Genomic DNA, 25,012 nt, shown 5'->3' on the forward strand with positions numbered 1-25,012 from the left:
TAGTTTTTATTAATTTCTTACCTTAATTTTCTGTATGGCAGAAAAGGAGTTTAAAATGCTAGATTTTTAAATGAAATTCTTGTAGTAATAATAGATTTCTCATTCAAAATATTTTGGTTTATTGTTGCTTTTGAATATTTTTATTGAAAGAGCCAATAGTTGTAATTTTTGTAAAAAAATCCCACAGCTTTCAGGTAGAAATCTAATTGTTAGGAAGGTTTTTATAGAGTATTTACCTTTCCTGGGACTAACATGAAGGTATGGAGTAGGGGACCTGAAGCAATGCAAAATGGAGGTAGAATGTGGCCTTGAGAATGAAGAAGAAAGAAAAATCATACACATAAGCCACAAGTAGAAGAGAAGGAAGGTTAGGAAGAGAGAGGCCAATGGGCAATGGGCTGGGGAAGATGGGTGGGGAACTATGGGTAAAATTGTGATATGGGCAAAGTTTGCCTTTTGTTCTCCAGTTTCATCTTTTTGCCTTATTACTTCCTGCTCATTCTAAGATTTAAGATCATATAGAATGATATATATGAAAGGTCTTTGTATATCCTGAAATGTGCTATCCAAGTATATTGCTAATATCTAGTTATCTTCTAGTTATATTCTTCTATATAAAAATCCATTCTCGGGGAAACATAAGCTAAATTCATTTACGTCATGATATTAATGACTGACAGGGGTTATGTAACCTCTCCTGGCAATTTCAATGTTTTCACAGAACTATATAGCCTTAAGGATTTACTGCATAGTGTGGAATTTCAGGCTTTACCCAGCCTTTGACAGTTTTTTTTGAACAGGGAACACTCTTTAACACCTCTGAGATTGCATCAAGTAGGCATTGTTTTGTTTGTTTATAAATTGGTCCTCTACTGGTTTCATTCTATCCTGGATCTGTTTTCTTCTTTGTTAAATCAGGGTAGCAGTGCCTTTACCATAGAGTCATTGTGTGGAGTGAACAAGGCAGCGTGTGTAAAGTACTCAGTACAAGATGTGGCCAATAGTAATTCTTCAATGAATAGTGGTTATGATTATTATACCACTGACTCACCTCAGTTCCACTAGGGCCTTTTTTCTAGTTCAGGCAAACAGAGATGCTCCTGCAGTCCTGTATCCCTGGCAGTTTAATTCTCAGCACCACCAACCTTCTGCCTTTGAGGTTAACAAGGGGGCACAGATTACAGTGGGGGAGAGTTGATCATGTAGGTGCAGAGAGGACATAAATCACTCCAAGGCCTGAGCCCTGAAGATGTGCAGCAGACAATCCTTCCACTGGGAGAGGAAATGTACTCCTCTCAGAAGTGACTGGCTCTCTCTCCCTGAGGTTTTGTTTTGTTCATTTGTGCTGTGACTCTCACTGCCACGTTCAGCCCTCAGGGCCTTATGATCCCTGTTTTTTCCTGACGCAGCCATGGATGTCTTGTTCTCAGGAAAACACAGCTGTACCAAATTGGTGTTTTCAAAATGCACTTTGCTAGAAGAGGAACCAAAATGAAATAGGAAAACTGTGAATAGGATAAAATAAACTAATCACCAAAGCTTGACTTGAAGCATTTCATTAGGAGCACATCTCACTTCAGATTATTCACTTTTCAACTGTTCAGTAGCCACATGTGGCTAGTGGCCATTGTATTATATTGGACAGCACAGCTCTAGACCTTTGACTCTCCATCTGAGTAGAAGCTCAGGGAGCAGAGACCATCATGTCTCGTCCCCAGAGCCTGGCAAAGAGCAGTTCTCTTTGAGACTGATTTCTGACTCTTCTTCAGTATTGCTAGAAATTGCTAGAGAATGGTGCATATTTCTTTGGTGCAAACTGTTATGAAATTTAATTGTGTAGTTAAATTACATTTAATTAAAAAGTGTTATATTTTTAGATTACTTTAATGCTAGTGCATGTATGTCCCCACATATACTTCCATTAAAATAGTCTAGAAATTTAAAGTTAAAAAACACATTATTTTTGAAAAATGTTTCTTTGGAAATAATTTTTAGGTTGATACTGCAGTCAAGTTGAACTCTGATAAAGAAGACTACTCAGAGAGCAGTAATACAGAGGAAAGTAGAAACAGTAATGTTAATAAAGAGGAAAACTACTCCGAGAAAATAAAATTGGCTGAAGAGGAGTCAGATGAAGATCTGAGTCTGGTTCAACATCAGATAATCTCTAAATGTTCAGGTAGGTGATTGGCTAATGATAATTACAGATGTTATAGTTAAAACATTAGAATTAGGCATGTTTTTAAATTAGCGAAGTGGAACTAATAAAAAAAAGAGACATACTTTTTGTGAGCAAGCAATCACAAGTTGTTATTTAGAAGAATATTAAGAGTCCTTAAAAACACTTAAATAATAAGATATGTCATTTAATAAAATTGTTATTTTGGTCATTTTACATTAATCAAATAGGAAGTATTTCTGCATTTTATGATGTGATTTATTGATATTTTTGATGACTAAAATTGTATAATAAAATGTATCCTATAATTTTTCAATGCCTTTTTAGGGATAATCTCATTTGATCTTAATAACTTTTGGATTTTAAAAGACTACTTTTTTCATGGTTATTAAATTAATATTGGTCAGAGTGAATTAGACCAGCAGTTCTCAAAATGTGGTCTGCAGAGCCCTAGGGTATCTCTGAGACCCTTTCAGGAGCTCTAGAAAGTAAAAACTACTTTCGTCATAATACTGACATAGTATATTAGTAATATAGTTCATCATAATGCTGAAATTATGCTATTTGCCTTTTTGCCTACTGAATGGACATTTGCACTGATGGTACAAAAGCAATGGTGGGTGAAATTGCTATGCTTTAGCATGAATCAAGACAGTGGTACCAAATTGTACTATTAGTATTCTTTATGACTAGGCACTGGCAGAAAAAAAATGTCCAGTGTCATGCAAGAATGTTTTTGGTCAAAAAAAAAAAAAAAGTAAAAATTATTAATTTTATTAAATCTTGACCTTTGAATACATATCTTTTTAGTGTTACATCTGGTAAAATAAGAAGGACATATAAAGCAATTCTTCTGTATACTAAAATGTGAAGGTTGTGTTGAGGAAGAGTACTTGCATGATAGTTTAGTGGCTACTTTTTATATGTAACACCATTTTTACTTGAAAGAATGACTGACAAAAACTATTATCATTCAGACTTGGGTATTTGACAGACTTTTTTTTTTTTTAATGAAATGAGCCTGTTACCACAAGGGAAGACAACTGACATTATTTTTTGTCAATGATAAAATTTGAACTTTCAAATGAAAGTTGGAATTTTGAAAAACTTATTTATGTCACTGTGAGCTTGACAGCTTCTTGATACTTAGACTTTTCTGATAAAAATTGGTGGCCATCTTAACAAATGTAATTTTTTGATAGTGTATACTGAAATATTAACATTAACATTTTGAATTTCTGCATAATCCATTATTTTCCAAATGACCAATACATGGTAGAAGATCAATTTAACATGAAATATAGCTCCATGGATTTTAATGGAACAAATACAAAAAGCTCACTGGTATGTTTACAGATTTCATATTCCAGCTAACCTTTTAGAGACTACCCCTTGTCGAATTTTGATGTAGCATCAAAGCAGAATATCCATAATTATCTGAAAATGCTATTAAATTTCTTCTACCCTTTCTAATTACATGTCTCTGTGAGGCCAGATTTTCTTCATAACTTTAATGATGGAATGCAATAGATTGATTGACTTTAGAAGCAGATATGAGAATCCACCTGTCTTTTATTGAGCCAGATATTAAAAAATTAAAGCAATGTCATTTTTCTCAATAATTTTTTTTTTGGAAAATATAGTTATTCATCACAAAAATGTTATATTTGTGTTAACATATAATTCATATGTTTATTCTAAAATGAATAAATAATATTTTTCAGTCTTGATTTCTAATATTAATAGATATAACTCGTAAACAAAAGCTACTTTGGGTTCTGAATAATTTTTAAGATTGTAAAAGGAAGCTGAGATCTTAAACTGTGAAAACTGAAAGCTGTTGGTTTAGAATGTTTGGGATGAAGTCAGCTCTCACTGTTAGGCCAGGCGACTCAGGATTACAGTTATCAGAAAACAAGATGTTATAGTTGAGATTAGCTATTGGCCCAATTTACATTGTATTGGTTAATATTGTTTCAGTACTGCATGAGTTACTTCAAAATGCCTGCAATGTACACGGAGCCTGAGAACGCTAGGATCGATGGTTGGGAATTAGGACTAGAGGCTGCTTCATTTGAAGTATGCAAGTAACAGGATTTGTAGAACCCCTTTATTAATAAGACTGGTATTTTTTTTGGATAAGCATATTCTCTTTAAAAATATTTCCTTTTCCTTAAGAATGATATACATTATAGGAAAACATCACAGGACTCTGGAATTGCAAAGGTAAAATTTGGCCTTTCTTAGCATAATATGTCATTTCTAATGATCTAAACTGGGGTAGGCAACACTTTAGTATTGAGCATTTATGCTCATTGCCAGATTACCATCTTTATCAGACTTCACAGAGGAAGTATTGCCTAGTGGTGAAGAGCTTTGCCTCTTGAGTCAGGCAGGTCTGGGTAGAAGCTGACTCTGACATTTACTAGTTACATTGTCTTGGAGACGTATGTAACAGTTACAAATTAGCCTCAGTTTACTAATTTGTAAAGTGGGGACAAAATTATACCACCTTGCAGAGTTATGATGAAGGTTAAATGAGATAATGCTTGTAAATAAAGCACTTAACACTGTACCTATCAGATAACTCTATACATGTTAGCTGCTATTATTAACATTATCATTAATCATAATCATAAGCTTGAAAGACTGAAGTTCTAAAGAGTCCCTAATTCCAAACAAGTTACTATCAATTATCTACAACTAAAGACCATTTTCACTTACTTCAAGAAAATAGAACAAATGGGAGGGGCATAGGTAAAAATGTGTAGTTAAATGGAGTACTTTTCTGAATCTGTTTCTATATGTTGCAACTACTTTATGTTACTTATAACATGCTACAGTTTGCTGCAGCTATTTGTGTACATGCCTTCTCTTTCCATTAGTCTGAAACAGAGTTAAGATAGGGTGTTGTCTTATTTCTTATTTTTAAATTATGAATATGAAAGACATAACAGGATGAACGGTTTGGGATTTAAAATCATGTAAGACCCACTTCTGAGTTCAATGCTTTAATTTATTAGCTATTTGAAAGGACCTAGTTACATCAACTGTAAAATAGAGATACATGTCTATTTCAGAGGATTGTTAGATAACTATATGAAAAAATACATGTAAATCAAGATACATGATACCAATCTTAGTTATTATGTCAGCTATAAACATTTGTTGAATGAAAGAAGAAAAAGTAAAAATAAAACACAACGAAGCTTTACAGTTTACTAAACTTCAAGCTCATTCCTACTTTCAACACAATATAGATGAACCCGAGTTAAAAGAATTAGATTCTCAACTTCAAGATGCTATTCAGAGGATGAAGAGGCTTGATAGAATATTGGTGAGGAGACAATATAGAGAAAAAGAAATTAAGAAGCAAGGTCTAGAAATGAGAATAAAGCTGTGGGAAGAACTGAAGGTAAGAATTGTCTAATTATATCTTCATATCTATGATGAGTAAGAAAAACATGGACTGTGGTAGTGTCAGTGTGGTTTGTCTTTATTGATTATTTTGTGGAGGTAGGGAACTTTGCAGCATTCCAGATTTCAGGCACTGCACTGGCACTAGCATGTTCATTCCCCTTGGACAGCCCAGTAGGCCTCTCTTACCAGCATCAGAGTGGGCCTTTTCTATCTCTGGAATAGAAAGGTAAGGCACCTACTTTAATCAAGTATGTATGTCTGCTTTTTCTTCAGCTAGCTTACAGGTTGCAGATAAATACACAAAAACACAAAAATCTAACCCCCTGTTTCTCATTATTATTTAAAAATTTGTGATTAACAAATTAGGGAGTTCACTGTTTCATATGCTGGTCAAGATCTCTTCAGGGAGCTGTAAAGTACTTGAGGTCTGGGACCATGCGCTGTTTGTTTCTGTCTCAATTTCTAGTGCTAGATTAACTTTCCTTGGCTTTCTTGAACATCTTGTTCTCTGTAGTATTGAGGGGTAGAATCGACCAGATGTTGGCACTGACTTGATGTATAGCCATTGGCTCACATTTGAACTTTGCCCCTCAAAGGAGAATGCTTTCGAGGTAAGGAATATTGTAATAACAGATTGGTTGTTTTTGATAAATTCCTCCTTGACCAGTTGACTGACTTTAGAGGAAATTTCCTAGACAGTGATATGAATTAAAAATGAAGTAATTAAGAATACATTTATACAAAGTTCCCAGAACGACCACTGAGATGGAAAGAAAGCAACATACAGAATGCAGTGCTTTAAACTAGAGAAATAGTTTAGTTTGTGTAAATTTTAACAGAAAAGAATTAGTCTAACACTTATTCCTACTGAATCTCAAAGCAAATCTTACTTGCTTGGAAACAAGAATTAAAACTAGAAATATAATAAAAATACAGTAGCAATCTCGAAATGTCTGAAATTGTGATTTGATGCTATACCTTTAGGTTACTCATTAGTTATAGAAGTATTAAACAGAAACTTAAGAAAGTTTAAGTAAGGTATTTATCATATAATGATAGGAATATGTACTCTAATTCTTTCTGGGAATACTTGTTGACAGAATTTTATGGGAATAGGAGACAGATTTTTCTAATTAAAGGAATAAAAATGACCTGAACTTTCTTTTTGTATGTAAATTAAAAGCCATATTGGAATTTAACAAAATATTAATGAGTATAGTTGCTTTTTTTCTCATGTTTAAACTTTCATTTCTCTTTCATTAGTCTGCAAAAAATAGTGAAGCTTTGCCAAGTAATGAGGAGATGGAAAATACAAAAAAGTTCCTCGCTTGGACTGCTGTATCAGAAGAAACTGTCGGTGAGTAAAATCGATTCATCTTTATTTTTATCCCAGAGTTCTAGAATATTTGGATTAAGGTAAAATTTTCAATTCAATAATTTCTTTCTTTTTTGTTATAAGTTTAACTCTTCTTTAGGGGAAATGATCACATTAGGTGGGATCACATAGAACTACCCTGAGCTTAGGTATGTTTCACAGTCTTCAGGCTTTGTATCTGCTCAAGCATGGGGGGACAAGGCACTGAAAAATCAGGAAATAGACAAAGTACTGTCTTCACTTCCTGTGTGTCCTAGGATCTTCTGGATACCCAGTTTTTGCAGATAGTTCCCTAATGGCCTAACATCCTCCCATGAGGTGTCTCACTCAGGCCTCCATAACCCCCTTCATAAAAATCCATTACTGATTTGTCCTATTTTCTGTTCTCTCACAGTCGTGCTTTTTTGAGAGCAGCCAATTAATTTTGTACATGTTTCTACTCCCCACCTTGTGTGTATGTATATTTGTGATTCTGCCCCCTCCCCCAACTCTTCTTCCTTTTTCTTCTTCTTTTTCTTCTTATGTAGAACTATTATAGAGTCATGTAACCTATTTTAGCCTGCTTTATTTATATAGTGGCGAAAATTTTAGGGATTGAGAAGCAGTTGGTATTTTTTTGGTAGGACACTTTTGAAGTCTTTTCCAGGGGTCCCAAACTCCCAGGCCGGGCCACAGACTGGTATTGGTCCGTGGCCTGTTAGGAACTGGGCTGCACAGCAGGAGGCGAGTGGTGGGGGAGTGAGGAAAGTTTCATCTGTATTTGCAGTCACTCCCCAGTGCTAGTCACTGCCTCAGCTCCACCTCAGATCATCAGGCATTTGATTCTCATAGGATCACAGGTCCCTGGTGCCAAAAAGATTGAGGACCACTGCTGAGTTTGACCTACATAACATAAGCGGTCATCTAGTACTGTGTGAGCATTAGACTGGCTCTAAGCAGGGGCCTCTGATTTCTCCGAAAATTCTGGAATTCTTTTGTCTTTTACGAAGTGGATGTCTAGCATTTTAGAATTCCAACATTCTGATCCAGGCTACTGCACCTCTTTAGTATGAGCTTTGATGTGGATGAAATTTCTTCTGGATCTAGCCTTGAGAGCCCAGAAGCTGCTTGGGCATGTCTTCATACAGAGAGAGAATGATGCTGGCCCATTCCCACAGATACTTCAGTAGTGTCCCTCTGAAATTCACATTACGTGGAACCTCAGAATATGACCTTATTTAAAAATAGGGTCTCTGCATATGAAATTAGTTAAGAGGAGATCGCACTGAATAAGAGTGGGCCCTAAATCCAATACTGGTGTCCTTATGAGAAGAAGAGAAGACTCATATTGCATTTAGTTGTCCTGTCTCTTTAGTCTCCGGTCTGGGATAGTTCTTCAGTCTTTCCTTGTCTTTCATGATCTTGACTTGTTTGGAGAGTACTGGTCAGTTATTTTATAAACCATCCTTCAATTTCAGTTTGCCTGATGTTTCCCTCTTGATTAAATGGAGGTTAGGCATTTTTACAAGAACACCCCAGAAGTGATGTGCTCTCAGTTAGTTATACTCGGTGTACCTAATGTCGATATATCTTATTACTGTTGATGTTAACCTTGAAAATTTGGTTAAGGTAGTGCCTGCTGGCTTTCTCCATTGTAAAATTACTATTTTTCCTTTCATACCTAATAAATATCTTGGGTGAAATACTTTAAGACTATGTAAATATCCTGTTTCTCCTCAAAATTTCAGCCACTAGTTTTAGCATCCATCAGTAGTTCTTGCTTGCAATAATTATTACTATATGCCACTAAATTTTGGGTGAATTTAATGTAACAATGGATAACTGGAGTGATTTGCATCAGCGTTATTTTTAATTACTGTATATTAATTCACTATATGGATGTACTATCATTTGTTTAACTAAGACCCTCCTGTTAAACATTTAGATTATTTCCTTTGTTTTTCAATTTTTTAAAAATTATATGTAATGCTGCAATAACATCTTTATGCTATTATTTTATTACCTTCTGTGGTAGTCTGAAAAAATGCCCTGCCCCCCAAGAAATATCCATGGCAGCTGTGAATTCTACTTTATTTGGAAAAGGGGTCTTTGTAGATATGATTAAGTTAAGGATTTTAAGATGAGGAGATTATCCTGGATTATGAAGGTGGGCCCTAAATGCCATTATTATTATTTTTTTTAAAATTATTTTTTTGATGACATTGGTTAATGAAATCTAGTAAGTACTAAATTATAACTATCCTTATAAGAGAGGGAGAATAGAAGGCAATGTGAAGATAGAGGCAGAGATTGAAGTGATGTGTCCTCAAGCCAGGGAATGCTGGCGTCACCAGAAACTGGCAGAGGTCAGGAATGGAATCTCAGCTAAGGCCCTTGGAGGGTACGATCCTACTGACATCTTGATTTGAACTTCTGGTCTCCAAAACTGTGAGAAAATATATTTGGATAGTTTCAAGTGACCAAGTTTGTGTTAATTGGTGACACCGGTTACAAGAAACTAATACACCTTTGAATAAATTCCTATAATACATATTAGTTTGTCAAAGGTGTTGGACTTTTAAAATATTTTTATCTATATCGACTTATTGAAAGGTTATATCAATTTAGACTCCCACCAACATTGTATCTTAATGTTGTGTTCCTATGCCCACAACAACAATGGATTTCATAATTGTTTTAAATCTTTGTTTATTTAAAATGGAATCGCAATAATTCGTATCTCTCAAGGAAGTTGAATATTTATTCTTTTATTTAGCCATTTTGTGACTTATTTGTTCTTTTATAACGTAAGGTATTCCTTTTTATTGATCTGAAAGACTCCTATACATGTTGAAGATACTGATTCTCTGTCATAAATATCAAATACATTTTTTTCTAACTTATTTTTCTTTAGTTTTGTATTATTTCTTGCTTTACCAAAGTTAATATTTTTTTTGTTAGCTAAATAGTCATTTATTTTGTTATTTTGTTGCTCTGCTTAAAAAGGCCATTTCCAATTTAAGATTATATAAAAATGTACCTGTTTTCCTTTAGTACAGTTATTATTTTATGAAATAATTATGACAATCTACTTGGAATTTGTTTTGGTGTTGCAAATGAAGTAGAAAGTTGATTTAGGTTTTTCCCCCTAATTTGTTAGCTTGTTATGTTGAGACCTTTTATTGAATAATACATAATTTCCCCACATTTGAATATTAACTTTATCATGCACTAATTTGTTCTATGTATAAAATGTCTATTTATTGCCTTAATATTTCTGTCTGTGCTGATGTTAGTAGTGTACTGTTTTGATTATTGTAACTTCGTAATGCATTTTATTAGGGCAGCTATGTTGTCTTTTATAAAAAGTTTTTTTTGGAACAACATATTTTTCTCTCTGAGAGCTGTTTAGCAATGACTACATTATTTAAGAAAAAAGACTGCAAAGCATCTCTAAACCTATAGCTTATAAATGCTTTTTACTAATTTAAACATTTAAAGACTATTGTATGAAGGTAATCTGTCTCAAAGTTTTTCTATTTTCTTTCGTGTCTCTTGGTAATTCTACAACTTCATAGAATTGAGACTGTGCCCCTTATTTCAAATTAAAAAAATAACAGTGCCAGGAATGTGACTCTGGATGCCATAGCATCTCAGCATTTGTATTTTAGAAAGCAGATGCTAAATGCTGATTTCTCTAATGGTTGAGGCAATAGGCGAGGGGGTCCATGATGGCCTTTTGACATTAACAGAGTTCATTACCAAGTGAACTTTTGGCCCTGGAGGGCAAGACTTTCGTTTTCAGTTAGTTGCCCTTTCTTCAGAATTAAATCAGAGCTATCAAATACGTGAATTTCTAAAGCTCATGACATGTATATTTGGCTTAAACTTATAGAGCTCATAGTTGTATCCCTGGAGTTCCAAGACTACTACTGTAGGCCCCATAGACAGTTACAGTCATGTTAGATTAGTACTAATGTTGTAATGTGGAGTTGGGCTTAATGAGCTGAAAGCTGGAGTTACCAGGGGCTTGAAAGTTATGTTCAGAGAGAATCATTGCTTTAAACACTATCACGTTAGAATTTAGACTTTTAGATTTTGAATTCTTAGTCAATTATAACATATTGGCAGAGCAGGTAAGATTTATGAGATTTATTTCTTTATATTTATATTTTATTGAAATTTTATTTATTATTTATTAATTAATTTATATTTTTTAATTTATATTTATAAGACTTATCAGATTGGTTTATTATGTATTGGTGGAGCAGATAAGATGCAAAATAGGGTTGATGTAAAAGGAAATGCAATAAAAGACAGGTGAAACAATGTCTATTGACTCTCACTCTTGTTACCATCTGTCTTGATTAGCTCACACTAGACCAGTTCACCAAAGTGAAGAGAAATTATTGTATTCCTATTTCTTCAGATTTAATTAGGATGTTTTTCTTTGATGACTGGTCTTTTATAAAAGACAAATTCCTTAATGAAACTTCCTCTGGCTCTTTATATCATAGGCATGTATTTAGCAGTCACGTATTTGATTTTTTAAAATCTTAAGACACCAAAGGGATAGTATTTACTTTACATTACATTATTAGCCTAATTACACATTTAAAAATATTTTATGTAACATAATTATTACCTTATTTCAAATAGGAAACTTTTGGAATCTTCAGTTTAAGAAAGGTATTATTAGGAGAGTATTTTCACTGTGTGTATGGAAGAAATAAATAGAAATGCAAGATTTTAATTTGACCACAGCTATCAAATAGCACTAATTTTTGAGTCTCATATTCCTACTATTACAACATAGCAGCATATTATATAGTGTGAAAATGCTTCTATTTCCATTCTGGGATCAGTTTCTTTCCCATGTTATTCACTAAATTTCGGCTACTCCTCTTAATTAAAAATATAAAAATTAAATAATTAAAAATTTTTTTGATCAAGCCTATATATATAGCCATAAGTTTTAAAGTAAAATGTTTCTCCAAGGCTTGTTATGAAAACTGCAATCTTTTGCTGTTTCCCTTCATGATCATTTTTTCTGTTACCAGGAAAGTGCAAAGCCTTTATAAATTGTCCAGTAGATGGCAGCATCTAGTTAACATACATACTTTAAAAAAATCTCAAAGAATTTCGAGACAGAAGAACCTGGGCTTGAACTTTAAACACACATGTGCAAACATACGCAAACCTACTTTCTACTTTTCTTCTTATTTTTTATTTTTTAAAAAGGGGACCTTTTTAGATGAGTATTTGTTTTCTCTCCCAGTCATTTCCTTAACTTTTTATTTAAGAGTAACTTGATGGACTTTGGGCTGGTGTCAGAATGACAATTTCCAATCTGTTTTCCCTCAAACGCAAAATACATCCTAGTCCCCTCCCTTCTCACATCACAAATAACAAACAGCAAAAAGAAAAGAAAAGGAAAGAAAAGATACTTGTTCAATTGTTATTTAGTTGTTTTTTTTTTATAGGTACCGAACACAAATGAGGCCTTGACTCCAAGAGAAAGATAAAAACCACATTAAATTTATTTTTACCACATTTTGACTTTTTAACCCAGAGTTAATAACCTCAAGTTTAACTATGGGGATTTGGAAGTAAACAACATTGTGCTTTCTAGAGATCTCAGAGATATTTTAAAAGTCTATCCCACCTCATCTTTGAGGGATCTCTATTAAGTTTTTCTAGAGAAATGTGAAAATCAAAACTTTACCATACCAGAAGTTTTCCCTTGGTTTTTAGCATTTATCTGATGGATAGAATTCAGTACTCTCTGAAACAGATATATCTAGTGATAGGAGCATTTATTTTTGGTGTTTTGTTACAGATTATTCTTTTTTGCCTTTGTCACATTTGCCTCTTGTGTTTCCAGCTCCAAATTTGTAAGTATGTGTAAGCACACAACAGGGACACAATGATCAATCTCAAAATCAAAGTGCTTTTCTGTGAAATTCAGGTATGTGATAACTTCTGCTTTTAGATGTTAAGATAAAATAGTCCAAGAAAATCTGATGATCTCTTTCTGCTTTGATTTGCAGAGGACTGGAGAAAATCATAAAACTGCTAACTGGTATAGCTAAGGAATTTTGGTTTTTAACCTATGTTGGTATCTCAGTATAGCCTAGCAGTTTCTTTTGCAGTCTCCAAAATGGCTCTTCCAAATTGTTACTATGTGTTTAACCTCCTGTCAGTCTTCTGCAAGTTCTTCTCTCTGTGAGTCTTACTTACTATCCAGACAAAATGAATCAACTGGATGGAATCCCTTCTATATTCTTTTTTTCTGTCTCTAAACTGTACTCTGATTGTGTTCCTCCATCCCTCTTCACTCTTATCTTAGATGAGGGAATGGTGCTCTTCTCCAAGGTCAAAGTCAATAACATCCTACCTATTTCACCCTGTCCCTGGCTCCTGATCCATTAATCACTCACTTTCTCTCTCTCTCACTCAGAGCTTCACTCTTTGTCCTCTCTGACTCCTTTCCTTCAGTTTACCATGTTCAAATCTTCTGGTTCTAACACAGTATCAAAGAGCCATCAAACCAACCAAACATACAAATAAAACCTCTTCCCTCAGTTCTTCACCCTGCTCTCAAAAAGATACCACTCAATTTTCCTCCTTTCCTTAAAAGGTCAGACTTCTTGAAAGAATAGTCTACACCTACTGGTGCTACCTGGTCAACTTCCATTTACTCCTCAACTCAATGTTATGTATTTTCTTCTATCATACTACAGAAACTACTTCATCAGTGGTTCTCCTAAAGTCGTAATCCAGTGACATACTTCCAGTTTTTATCTTACTTGATATCTCTGTAGCATCTGACACAGTTGACCACTCCTAGAATAGTAGCATTTTTACTGGATTCATTGTTTGCTGGTGGTTCTCCTCTCCCTCCTCCTTTATTTCCCATCGTGGAAACCTAATCTTCCTTTCATGTGGTTATGATTTCATCACCCATCCAGTCTTTGTGATGGTTAATTTTATGTGTCAACTTGACTGGGTCATAGGATGCCCAGAGGTCTGGATAAACATTATTTCTGGGTGTATCCATGAGGGTGTTTCCGGAAGAGACCAGCATTTGAATTGATTGACTGAGTGGAGTGCATTACCCTCCCCAGTGTGGGTGGGCATCATCCAACCTGTTGAGAGCCTGACTAGAACTAAAAAATGGAAGAAGGGAGAATTTGCCCTTTCTCTACCTGGCTGCTTGAGTTGGGACATTGATTTCCAGCCCTCAGTGACAATTAAATTATTTTATTAATTCTAATTATCTTTAATTATTTGCTTTGACTTGTTAGTATATGATTACCTGGCAATAATGCTATTTTTTTGTGTTCTTTTCAATAATTATTCATATTCAGAGAACTTTAGAAGGACTTAGTGTTGAAATTCATTGAATGCATTTCAATATCTGTTTAAATTATCATAAAGTTTTTTTTACTTGACATACTTATTTAATGTTTTAAAATTAATAGATTTAAATACCAAATTAGTCTTTTTTTCCTGAGTCAATATTTCTTGGTTATGGAAGATTATTTTTTAAAATTTAGTACCATGTTTGAACGGTTAAATCTATTTAGAGTTTTTGTATCTACATTTATAAGTGAGATTCTCTCTCTCTCTCTCTCTTCTCCCCCCGCTCCGTGTGTGTGTGTGTGTGTGTGTGTGTGTGTGTGTGTGTGTGTGTGTGTGTGAGAGAGAGAGAGAGAGAGAAGAGAGAGAGAGAGACACAGATTGTCCCCCATGTGCATGCATGTTATGGTATTGGAGGTAGAGGTTGGGTTGGGGGTGTATGTATGTGTGTGCTTTGTCAGGCTCTGTTAACTTCATAAAATGAATAGGGCTGGATGGTCATTTATTTCTATGCTTTGCAATAGTTTATATAACATAGAGATTATCTGTTCCTTAAAAATTTGAAACATTTCACTGAAAAAACCATCTGGTTCAAATAATTTCTTGGAGGCAGTTCTCTCTTTTCTCAGCTTCTTTCATATTTACTATTGTGTTTAAGTTTACTAGTCTTCTGGAGTCAATTTTGGCAATATATCCAAGTCACTGAAATTTTCAAGTACCCATTTCACCGAGATTTAAAATTTTACTAATGTAAAATTTCATATACAGCAGTATTTTAAAATAATAATTCTCCTTATTAATTATATGTTCCATTTCTTATTTCTAATTTTGTTCATGTTTTCCTTCTTTCCTTTAAATCTAAAATTTTTTTTTAGTTAACTTTTTGTTTTGGCATAGTTTTAGATTTACAGAAAAATTGTGAAGACAGTACAGAGATTTCCCATATACCTGGAACCAGTTTCCCCTATTAACATTAATGTGGTACATGTGTTACAATTAATGAACCAATGTTAATACATTATTATTAACTAAAGTCCATACTTTATTCAGACACTTAGTTTTTACGTAAAGTCCTTTTTCTGTTCCAGGATATCATCTAGGATACCACAATACATTTAATCCTCATGTCTCCTTAGGCTACTCTTGGCTATGCACTTTCTCAGACTTTCCTTGTTTTTGATGATTTTGGCAGTTTTGAGGAGTGCTTGCTGGTCAGGTGTTTTGTAGGATTTTCAGCAATTGTGCTCTAACTCATGTTTTTCTCATGATTTGGCTAGAGTTGTATGTTCTTAGGAAGAAGACCACAGAGTAAAATGCCTTTTCCATTTAATCACATCATACTATCAACACAGCTATCACTGTTAATGTTAACTCTGATCACCTGGCTGAGGAAATGTTTGTCAGATTTCTCCACTGTAAAGTTTCTCTATTTTCCTTTCCTTCCTATGCTGTCATCTTTGGAAGGAAGTTACAATGTGCAGACCATACTTAAGGAGGTGAAGCATAACTCCTTGAAAGAAGAGTGTTTACATACGTTATTTTGAATTATTCTGCATGGGGGATTTGTCTATTCTCTCCATTCATTCATTCATTCATTCATTCATTCAAAATTTATATCAGTATAGACTTATAGATATTTATAGTTTGGGTTACAATCCAATACCACTTTATTTATTTCATTGCTCAAATTTTCCCAGCTTTGGCCACTGGGAGCCTTTCAGTTGACCCCTGTGTCCTACTGACATACTTTCATCATTGTGATTTCTAGCACTGTAAGATGCTTCAGACTCATCTTTATTTCCTACCTGAGTCCTAGATTCAGCTATTTTCCCAAGGAACTCTGGTTCCTCTGAAGAATATTAGAAACCAAAATCTGGGTGCTAGGTGTGCTTATTGCTACTGGGGAGGTGTTTCTAGGCCCTCTGGGAAAGGAAATATTTATGTTTATGCTAACCTGTTATATATATACCTATATATATTTCTATGTGTAACTATCGGCATCTGTAATAAGCTAAACATGAGTTCATACTGATGTGTCCAACTTTATTACCACATGGATCATTCTACTCTTTCCCCCTTGCTCTTCTGTAACCTCCACTCCAACAATGAGAAACCTGATTATCACCATTTACTTAATTGTTCATTTCCACTATACATGTATAGCAATATGAAAATTATTGACCTATACCTCCATAGGACACAGCTTAATCAACTGGAGTATAATGCTCATGTGCAGTTTCTGTTGCCTTTAGTCTTTCTTCACTCATTTCCAAAGTTACCTAAGTGAGCTCCTTTTTCCTCCACTCCCTTCAGTGAATTTATTTTATGCATTTGTAAAAGAGTTAGATTGTTTTGTTAAATTCTGCATTCCATCTGGGATTCTGTGATATCCTGAATAATCTTTTGAAAATTTATATACATTAAGGTTCACTCTTTGTCCTATGAAGTTAGTGGTTTTCAAAAATACATAGCATTATGTAACCACCATTGTGGTATCATACAGAATAGCTTTACCACCCTAAAAGATCCTCCGTGTGAATTCCCATTCAACCCTCCTTCACTGACCCCTAGCCATCACTGATCTTTTTACTGTCTCCAATTTTCTCTTTTCCAAATGTTATATAATTGGAATCGTACAGTATGTAGCCTTTTAAGATTGGGTTCTTTCACTAGTAAGATTCATCCATGTCTTTTTGTGGCTCGATGGCTAATTTCTTTTTGTTGCTGAATAACATTTCATTCTATGGATATACCATTGGCTATGCCTTGGTTTGTTTATCACTTCGCCTATTGAAAGGTATCTTGATTGCTTCTAGCTTTTGGTGATTATGAATAAAGCTGCTTTAAACATTTGTGTACAGATTCTTGTGTAGACATAAATTTTTATTCGTTTAGGTAATTATTTAGGAGCAGAATTGCTGGATCATATGTTAAGATTAACTTTGTAAGAAACTGCCTGTCTTCTAAATTAGCTGTTCCATTTTGCATTTCCACCAGCAAAAAATGAGAATTACTGTTGCTCTTTATCATTGCCAACAATTGGTAATGTCAGTTTTTTGGATTTTAGCCATTTTAATAGGTATATATTGGTGTCTTATTGTTTTAATTTGTATTTGCATTTCCCTGGTGACAAACAATTTTGATGCTTTTCAGATGCTTATTTGCCATCTGTGAGTTGTCTGTTTAGTGAGTTGTCTGTTTAGATCATGTGCCTGTTTTAAAAACCGGATTGCTTTTTTTTCTTACTGTTGATTTTTAAGAATTCTTTGTATATTTTGGATGCAAATGTTTTATCAGATATGTATTTTGCAGATATTTTCTCCCAGCCTGTGGCTTGTTTTCATTTTCTTAATAGTGTCTTTTGTAGAGCAATTAACAGTTTTTAATCTTAATAAAGTTTAACTTATCAATTTTTAATTTCATGGATTATGCTTTTAGTATTGACTATAAAAAGTCATCACCACACCCAAGGTCACATAAACTTTCCCCCTATGTTTTCTTTTAGAAGTTTTATAGCTTTTGCATTTTACATTTAAGTTTAATCCAGTATGAGTTAATTTTTGTGAAAAATGTAAGGTCTATGTCTAGATTCTTATTTTTGTTGCATATGAACATCCAGTTGTTACAGCACCATTTGTTGAAGAGGTTTCCTCTCTCCATTGAATTGCTTTTGCTCTGTTAAAGATCAGTTGACCATATTTTTGTGGATCAATTTCTAAATCCTCTGTTATATTTCATTGGCCTATGTGTCTGTTCTTTCATCAATACCATATTATCTTGGTTATAATTTGTATTTTCTCTTTTTAATATTGTACTTGCAGATTTTTCTTTTTATTCCTTCAAGAAGTAGTTTTGAAATTTTTTTTTTTTTGCTAATTCTAGTTCTTTATTATTTCTTTTCTTGAACTTGTTTTGTTATTGTTTTCTCTAGCTTCTTCAGTTAAGTTAATCAAGCTCATTTCATTTGCTCTTAAAATCTTAGTCTGGTAGGGCTGCCATATAAAAATACCATAGGCTGGATGGCTTAACAGTAGACATTTATTTTCTTGTAATTCTGGATGCTAGAAGTTCAAGATTAAGGTGTTGGACTTTTTTTTATTTTGGTGAGGTTTCTCTTCCTTGCAGTTGGCCACTTTCTCATTGTATCTTTGTAGGAACTTTTCCTTGTGCACAAGGGGAAATGAGGGGGATGGACACACACACACACATATCAGGAAATTAACATTAATACAATATTTTTATCCAGTCTACAGGTTTTATTTATTCTTTGTCAGTTGTCCCACTAATATCTTTCATAGCAAAAGGAGATCTCAGATCACGTATTGCATTTAGTTGTTATAGCTCTTTAGTTATTCTTTGTTTTTTTTGTTTTTTGTTTGTTTGTTTGTTTGTTTGTTTTTTTACATTGGCATTTTGAAGACTACAGATGTGTTATTTTGTGGACCACTTCTAGTTTGGGTTTGTTTTTGTTTCTACACTATTTGGTGTAGGTTATGCATTTAAAACTTAAAAAATTTTTTCAATTACAGATGACCTTAAATATTATATTAGTTTCAGGTATATCAGGTTATGTGTTTTTGGTAAGAATCTTACAGAAGTGATAACTGTGTCCTTCTCAATGGATCCTATCATGAAGCACATGATGTTGATAGTCCCATTACTGGCGATGTTAACTTCGATCACTTGGTTATGTTTCTGCTAGCCTTCTCCACTGTTAAAGATACTATTTTTTCTTATGTGCTGAATAAGTTATCTTGTGAGGAGATACTCTGAGGCTATTATCGTGTTATTCTTCGGACTTTCAACCACTAGTTTTATCACCCATTGATGATTCTTACCTGAATCAGTTATTATTATAATCATCACCCATTGATGATTCTTACCTGAATCAGTTATTATATCAATTATTTTCTAATTCCATTATTTCTTCTACGTTAGTTTTTTTTTTTTCCTCAAGGAGTTAAACTCCTGCAATTGAATGCCTGACTTTCGAAACTGTTATCTTTTAAATCCAAAGCTGAGCTATGAGGCCTTTGTTCTAGGCTGTACCCACCTTCCATCTGAGGCAGCGAATACCACCAATATTACCAAGACTGGGTGATGAATGACAAGGTCACAAGAATAATTTCAGCCTAGGAGAAGCCCCTAGGTTTAAAAATCCTCAAATATCATCTTACTGTAATAGTTTTTAGTATTACAACTATTTATGTTTTTGTGTTTTTATAGGGGCTTTACTGTATAATTGAGTGAAACTGCTATTTAAAAGGAATTATGGGATCAAAAATAAATATATTATCACTTTAAGTATATAAAGTAACTTAAACCTATAATAAAATGTTGCCTAATTGCTGACTTGCTGAGCCTGCTTTAATGAATATTTAAGACCCTTAATAATAGTTGTTGCAAAAAAATTAAAGTTTGAAAAGAACTTTAAACCTTCTCATCTTTTGAATAACTTATTCCTTTCCCTCTAAGGCCTATATCACTAATTTGCTAGATTAACTCATCAAAGATTGTATAAAGATTAAAATTGCAATGCAATCCCACTGATGCTGCATTATTATTATGAATTCCAGTTTAGGGAACTGGAATTTGCCTTTATTGTGTGAAGTTGTGTATTTTGAATTTAGTGATGTTTGTGTGTTGTAGTGAAAATATCTTTTGCCTGCTTCTTTTGTCTCTATCAACTCAGAGGGGTGCTTGAATCAGGTTTGTTTCAGAGATAGGTTGTGGATCCTGTAATTTCTTCAAGACTTGTCATGTTTTATGAAGCAAAAACATTTCTGTGCCACAACCTGGCAGATTCTCTCATGTTAAGGCATAGAGACAGACTTAAAATAGAGGCTACTTATTTATGTTATCAGATTCTTGCAAATATATATTGTCTAAATTAACTAATAGAAGAACATACAATAATTTACATTAAAACAAAGAATTGAAAAATAGAACTTCTAATTTCTTTATGGGATTAGCCTAAGAGAATAAATCACAAAACAAGAGAGCTAACTGCTAAGAATCTCCTGGGTTTTCTCTTTCAAATGTTCTTTTATCTTAATGACTGACCATAGATTTAAAATCTTCACCTTGGGGATCTAAAAGAAAAAAGAAAAACACAAAGTTACTCAGTATGCATAATCTCTGTATTATGAGTGTTGGAATTTAGATACATTGGCACACCCTTGTACATCCTCTATGCATAGAAGTTCTGGAGAAATGCTATTTGACTGTCTTGATTTCTGCTGTTTGTTTTAGTGGCTCATGTACACAAAGATGATTATAATTTCTATCTGGAAGTGATATTGTCTTAAGAAATGTGTGTGGAGGGGATTGAAGAAAACTGCAGAGAATATTATTTCTTATCTTTTATTTTAAACAACTGTTCATGTAGGCATTTTCTTATTTATTTTATATGTATTAAACAAATGATTTTTAAAAAATCAATAGATCCTTCTCACTGTGAGCATGAAGATACCTTTTTCTCCGTGTTTCACACTCAAATACCACCAGAAGAATATGAAAACCGTATACAGAATGTCAGTCAAGGTAAGTTTTAATTTGTGTAATTTTCTATATTGTCACAAGAAAATGCTAGCTGTATACAGAAATAGTCATAGATGAAATGATTTGATGTGATTTAATCCGGAGGTAGATAGAAGTTGGTGAGGTTCTAGACAAAACAAGATTGGTGATGAGTTAGTCATTGTTGAAGTTAGTTGTTGAGGGTTTCTTATACTATTTTTCTACTTTGGGATGTTTGAAATTTTTTTTACCTAATAAAGAGTTAAAGAAAAGATGGCTGCAAGTAATGAAAATCTAGCTTAAGGAAAAGAGAAAATTTATGGAAAGAATTCTGGTGGTAGACAGCTTTTTTGATTCCCAAAAGCATATTCTGTAGGTAGTCATTGAGAAGGAGACTATTTCAAAGTCTTAGAGAAGAGACCAACTGATCTGATTTGGGTTAGGGGCCTACCACTGGCCTAACCAACTTGTCCAACCTAGCAATGGTTGGGGTCACTAAAGGAGCATGGCACTTTCTGCCATGGATCATCAGTAGGATGGAGAGAAGACGAGGACATTTCTAGTAAGAAAATTCTGACCAGACATTCCAATGTTTTCTCCTATAATTTATTAAAAACGTATTTTAAAGAAACTCTTATAAATGTAGATGTGGATGCATTTAATTTGAATTATTTTAATGTTGTGTTATGTAAGAATATATGAATCTTCAACTGAATGAATAAATCTCATATTTGAACTTAAAAGGCTAATACAACTTGAATTATGGGAAAAAGTTATATATTTTATATCTAAGGAGGCCTGTCACCAAAAAAGTAACTCATACTCTAACTATTGGTAGTCCATTAAAAAATTATGTTACTGATTAGAAAATAAAACCCCAATCATAAAGCACAGATTTGTCTAGAAACCTGTAACTTAAATTTTAGTAAGACTTTTTTTACTCAGTTTTTATTTGAAAAGAATTTAAGTCCAAAGATCTTACTCTTTTCCTGGTTCTTTCCAGCTATTGTTGTGAAAATTTATTCTTTAATTATTAAATTTGTATTAAATCTTGGATAATTAGCTCTAAATACACAAATTGACTCTCCCTTAATCCTTTTCATTGAGGTAACCTCTCTTATAATACAAAGATCACTTTTAAGTAAACCTTGAGCTACTGGCTAGTGTTTTTCCCTTTTGGACTTTCATGTGGCAATATATCCTATCTTGTAGGGTGGACTCCATTTGTCATTTAAGAAGATTCTTCTTTATGCATATTTTTTGAGCTTTAATGAGGGGTTCACATGATCTTGTTTTAAATACTTTAAACATGACTACAGTGAAAACAAGATATTTAATAAAGAGAGTAAGAGTCCAAAAGTATTTTTCTACCCTTGTTTTGAGCACTCAAAGGTTGAGTTAAACCTTCTTTCAAAGATTGAGAAAACTGATGGACTAGGATGGGCTCTAGGGATTTGTGTACATGGGATGTAGAACATCAAGGACGCTTATGCCCAGACCTCACTTAAAAGACAGGTTTGAACAAAAAGTTTATTGTTCAGAAAGGGTGATGGCAAATTAATAGAAGAGCAGGAAATGCCTCTAGTCTTTAGGGGAAGTTTTGTTTCCTATGAAGACTAAAATAAAATATATTTTAAAATTCCCATAATATCAAAGGTTTCTCCTTCACATGTATCTCTTGCAGTTCTTTTTATATTTTCCATGATTACAAAAGAATCAACAGCAAGAAGTTTGATACATGTTAATGAATAATAAAAGTTTTATGTGAACTTCATTGCAAATTATGTAGCATGTTTATCTTTTTAATAAATCTATGTATTATTTGGTTTCTGGATCTGGAATTTAGAGGTTCTTCTATGTGTGTTTTATTTCTTATATATTTTAATATATGCTTAAGGTAAAATTTTAGCATAATGGACAATTGTAATTATGAAAAAATGTCAAACTTTTTTAATATCAGATTTTACCTATGATGTGGAAAGAAATGAGTCATTGATCAAAGCAGAAAAGAAACCTTTCTCAAATACAGAAAAGATTGAGCTCAGGGGTAAACACAGCCAGGATTTTATTAAGAGAAACATTGAGGTATGTACTTAGAAATTTAGAAGCCAGAATGTGGAACTAAATGAGTGGCAAAAATAGAAATAATTGTGTTCAATATATTTAAATAATTTTTCTTGACTGTGATACCTGTATATGTAATTTAAACAGCATGTATTACTGAGAGAAAAGTTTTTATGAACCAGTACTTAACTTTGCTTTTTGTATTCAATCCTATCCTATCCTGTCCTATTGTGTCCCTTTTAAAAATTCCAACAATAGCTCAATACATTTATTTTGCTATCCAGAAATGAATCTGGTTTCTGCAATTTGAAAAACATTTATTGAGATGAGAGCTTTAAAAGAAGTCTTCCAGATTTTAAATTACATATTAGTAAAATTGCTTTTTTAAAGTAAGGCAACTGATTTTATTGCTAGTGCTTTAGAAATTTGAATGGAAAATGCTCCTGGCAGAGCTGAAGAAGACTCTCTGACAGTACTTGAAATCTCATTTAGATGCTTGTAGGTAAGCATCGTCCACCAGCTGAGTCTCTTGGCAGCCCTTCACTTGTCACTTGCCTTGATTAGCTCCATGCTTCAAAGACTTGACCTTGGTCTTACAGGCCCTGCAGCCTGACTGTTCTCAAGGCAGACTCAGATTAACCAAGGGCACAGGGGCTCCTATATTAGACCAGGATGCTAATTAATTAATTTACAGCAATAAATATAAGTACAGTGGACAGAAGTTTGGCTCATGGTAAACCACTGAGGTGGTAAAGTTATTAGAAAAGTATAAAGTATTAATAAGAAGAGAGAGTTAAGTGTAAAGTATTAATAAGAAGAGAGAGTTAAATAATTTTTTCATAGTTCAAGCCTGGCCCTTGTTCTACAATTGGCATGTCTTTTCCATATTGAATGGATTCATGAGTCAGCCTGCTACTGCCGAGACTAGACTTTGGGACTCTCAATTTTTCTGTGCTCTTCGTTCCTGTGACCTGAAGGAAACCTTCTCCGACTTGATCTGTCTCTTCGCGCTGGCCCATTATATGTTGATTTATTGTTTAATTTTCTAAAAGCAGTAGTGTTTTTCCAGTATCCAAGTTTTTGCTGACACAGCAGCTCCACTATAAATTTCTCTTTTTCCTTTTTAACATTTAGTAACTGAATCTTTACTTAAACTCCTGATATGATATTCTTGAAATTTAAAAGCAATTTCATTTAGTAGATATATGCCACATAAGAAGTGGCAAGAAGATTCCTTTCAAATGCCCCAGCAAATATGTTTTTGCATTGATATAATATAAAGGGAGGTTTGCAAACTATTTATTGTTTTATTTTATTTTTTTAAATAAAATGTTTGTTGGAATGGTTAATATGAGGGCCTGCTTATAGTGGGAAAATAACTTGCTTGGAGAATGGACCTATGCCAAAAATTTGACATAAAGTAAAATTACCTAGCAAATGAAAAATGCCTAATCTCTTAAATTTTTACCTTAGTGTATCTGTACTGTAGAAACTTCAGGCTTCATTTTAATTTTCCTGAACTATGAATTGCTTTCAGTATTTAATAATTTTCATTAATATATTCTGTAGTTGGCCAAGAATCAAGGAAAACCAGTGTTTATGATTGACAGAGAGAAGAAAAGGCTGGTTGAACTTTTGAAGGACTTAGATGATAGAGATTCGGGGCTGTCCAGTTCTGAGGTATGTAAACTCTGATATTCAATGACCTCTCTACTTCTTAATTTTTATTTTTTATTATGTTATTGATCCATTAACATAAAATTACAATAATTTTTCAAATCATGAGACATTATTCTCTGACTTTAAAAAGTCCTGTTTCGCAAATTTATTTTTATTGAAATTTTCAAATTTATTCTTGGTCATTTCATTATTGACTCTCAAAGGATTATTTTATGTCATTGTAAGAGTGACTACACATTGGTTATCACAATAATAACCTCTGCCTGTGATGTTATGGGCTTAGTCATTGATGACATATAATGTGTTTCTCTGTATCTTTTTGTTTTGGACGTATCTTATTATCTCTAACTGGCTCTGTGATATTTCAGTTTAGTCTTCAGTAATCCTTAAGAACACTGTCCTGCTCCTGCCCAGTTAACATTGAGCATTCAGTT

The 25,012-nt window shown here is 33.4% G+C and overlaps 1 protein-coding gene across 3 annotated transcripts in view; it reads left to right on the forward strand.

Moving 5' to 3' along the window:
- Positions 1–25,012, forward strand: part of FSIP1 (fibrous sheath interacting protein 1) — a 160,856-nt gene that overhangs the window by 10,926 nt on the left and 124,918 nt on the right. For all 3 annotated transcript variants that reach the window (XM_039843929.1, XM_039843928.1, XM_039843927.1), the window contains exons 3-8: positions 1,996–2,179; positions 5,440–5,594; positions 6,863–6,956; positions 20,760–20,858; positions 22,795–22,919; positions 24,468–24,578. In XM_039843929.1, the coding sequence (XP_039699863.1) occupies positions 1,996–2,179; positions 5,440–5,594; positions 6,863–6,956; positions 20,760–20,858; positions 22,795–22,919; positions 24,468–24,578 (768 nt within the window). The remainder of the gene's footprint in view (positions 1–1,995; positions 2,180–5,439; positions 5,595–6,862; positions 6,957–20,759; positions 20,859–22,794; positions 22,920–24,467; positions 24,579–25,012) is intronic.

Source organism: Pteropus medius, unplaced genomic scaffold (assembly GCF_902729225.1).
Source record: "Pteropus medius unplaced genomic scaffold, Ma_sr-lr_union100, whole genome shotgun sequence".
Taxonomy (NCBI): Eukaryota; Metazoa; Chordata; class Mammalia; order Chiroptera; family Pteropodidae; genus Pteropus; species Pteropus medius.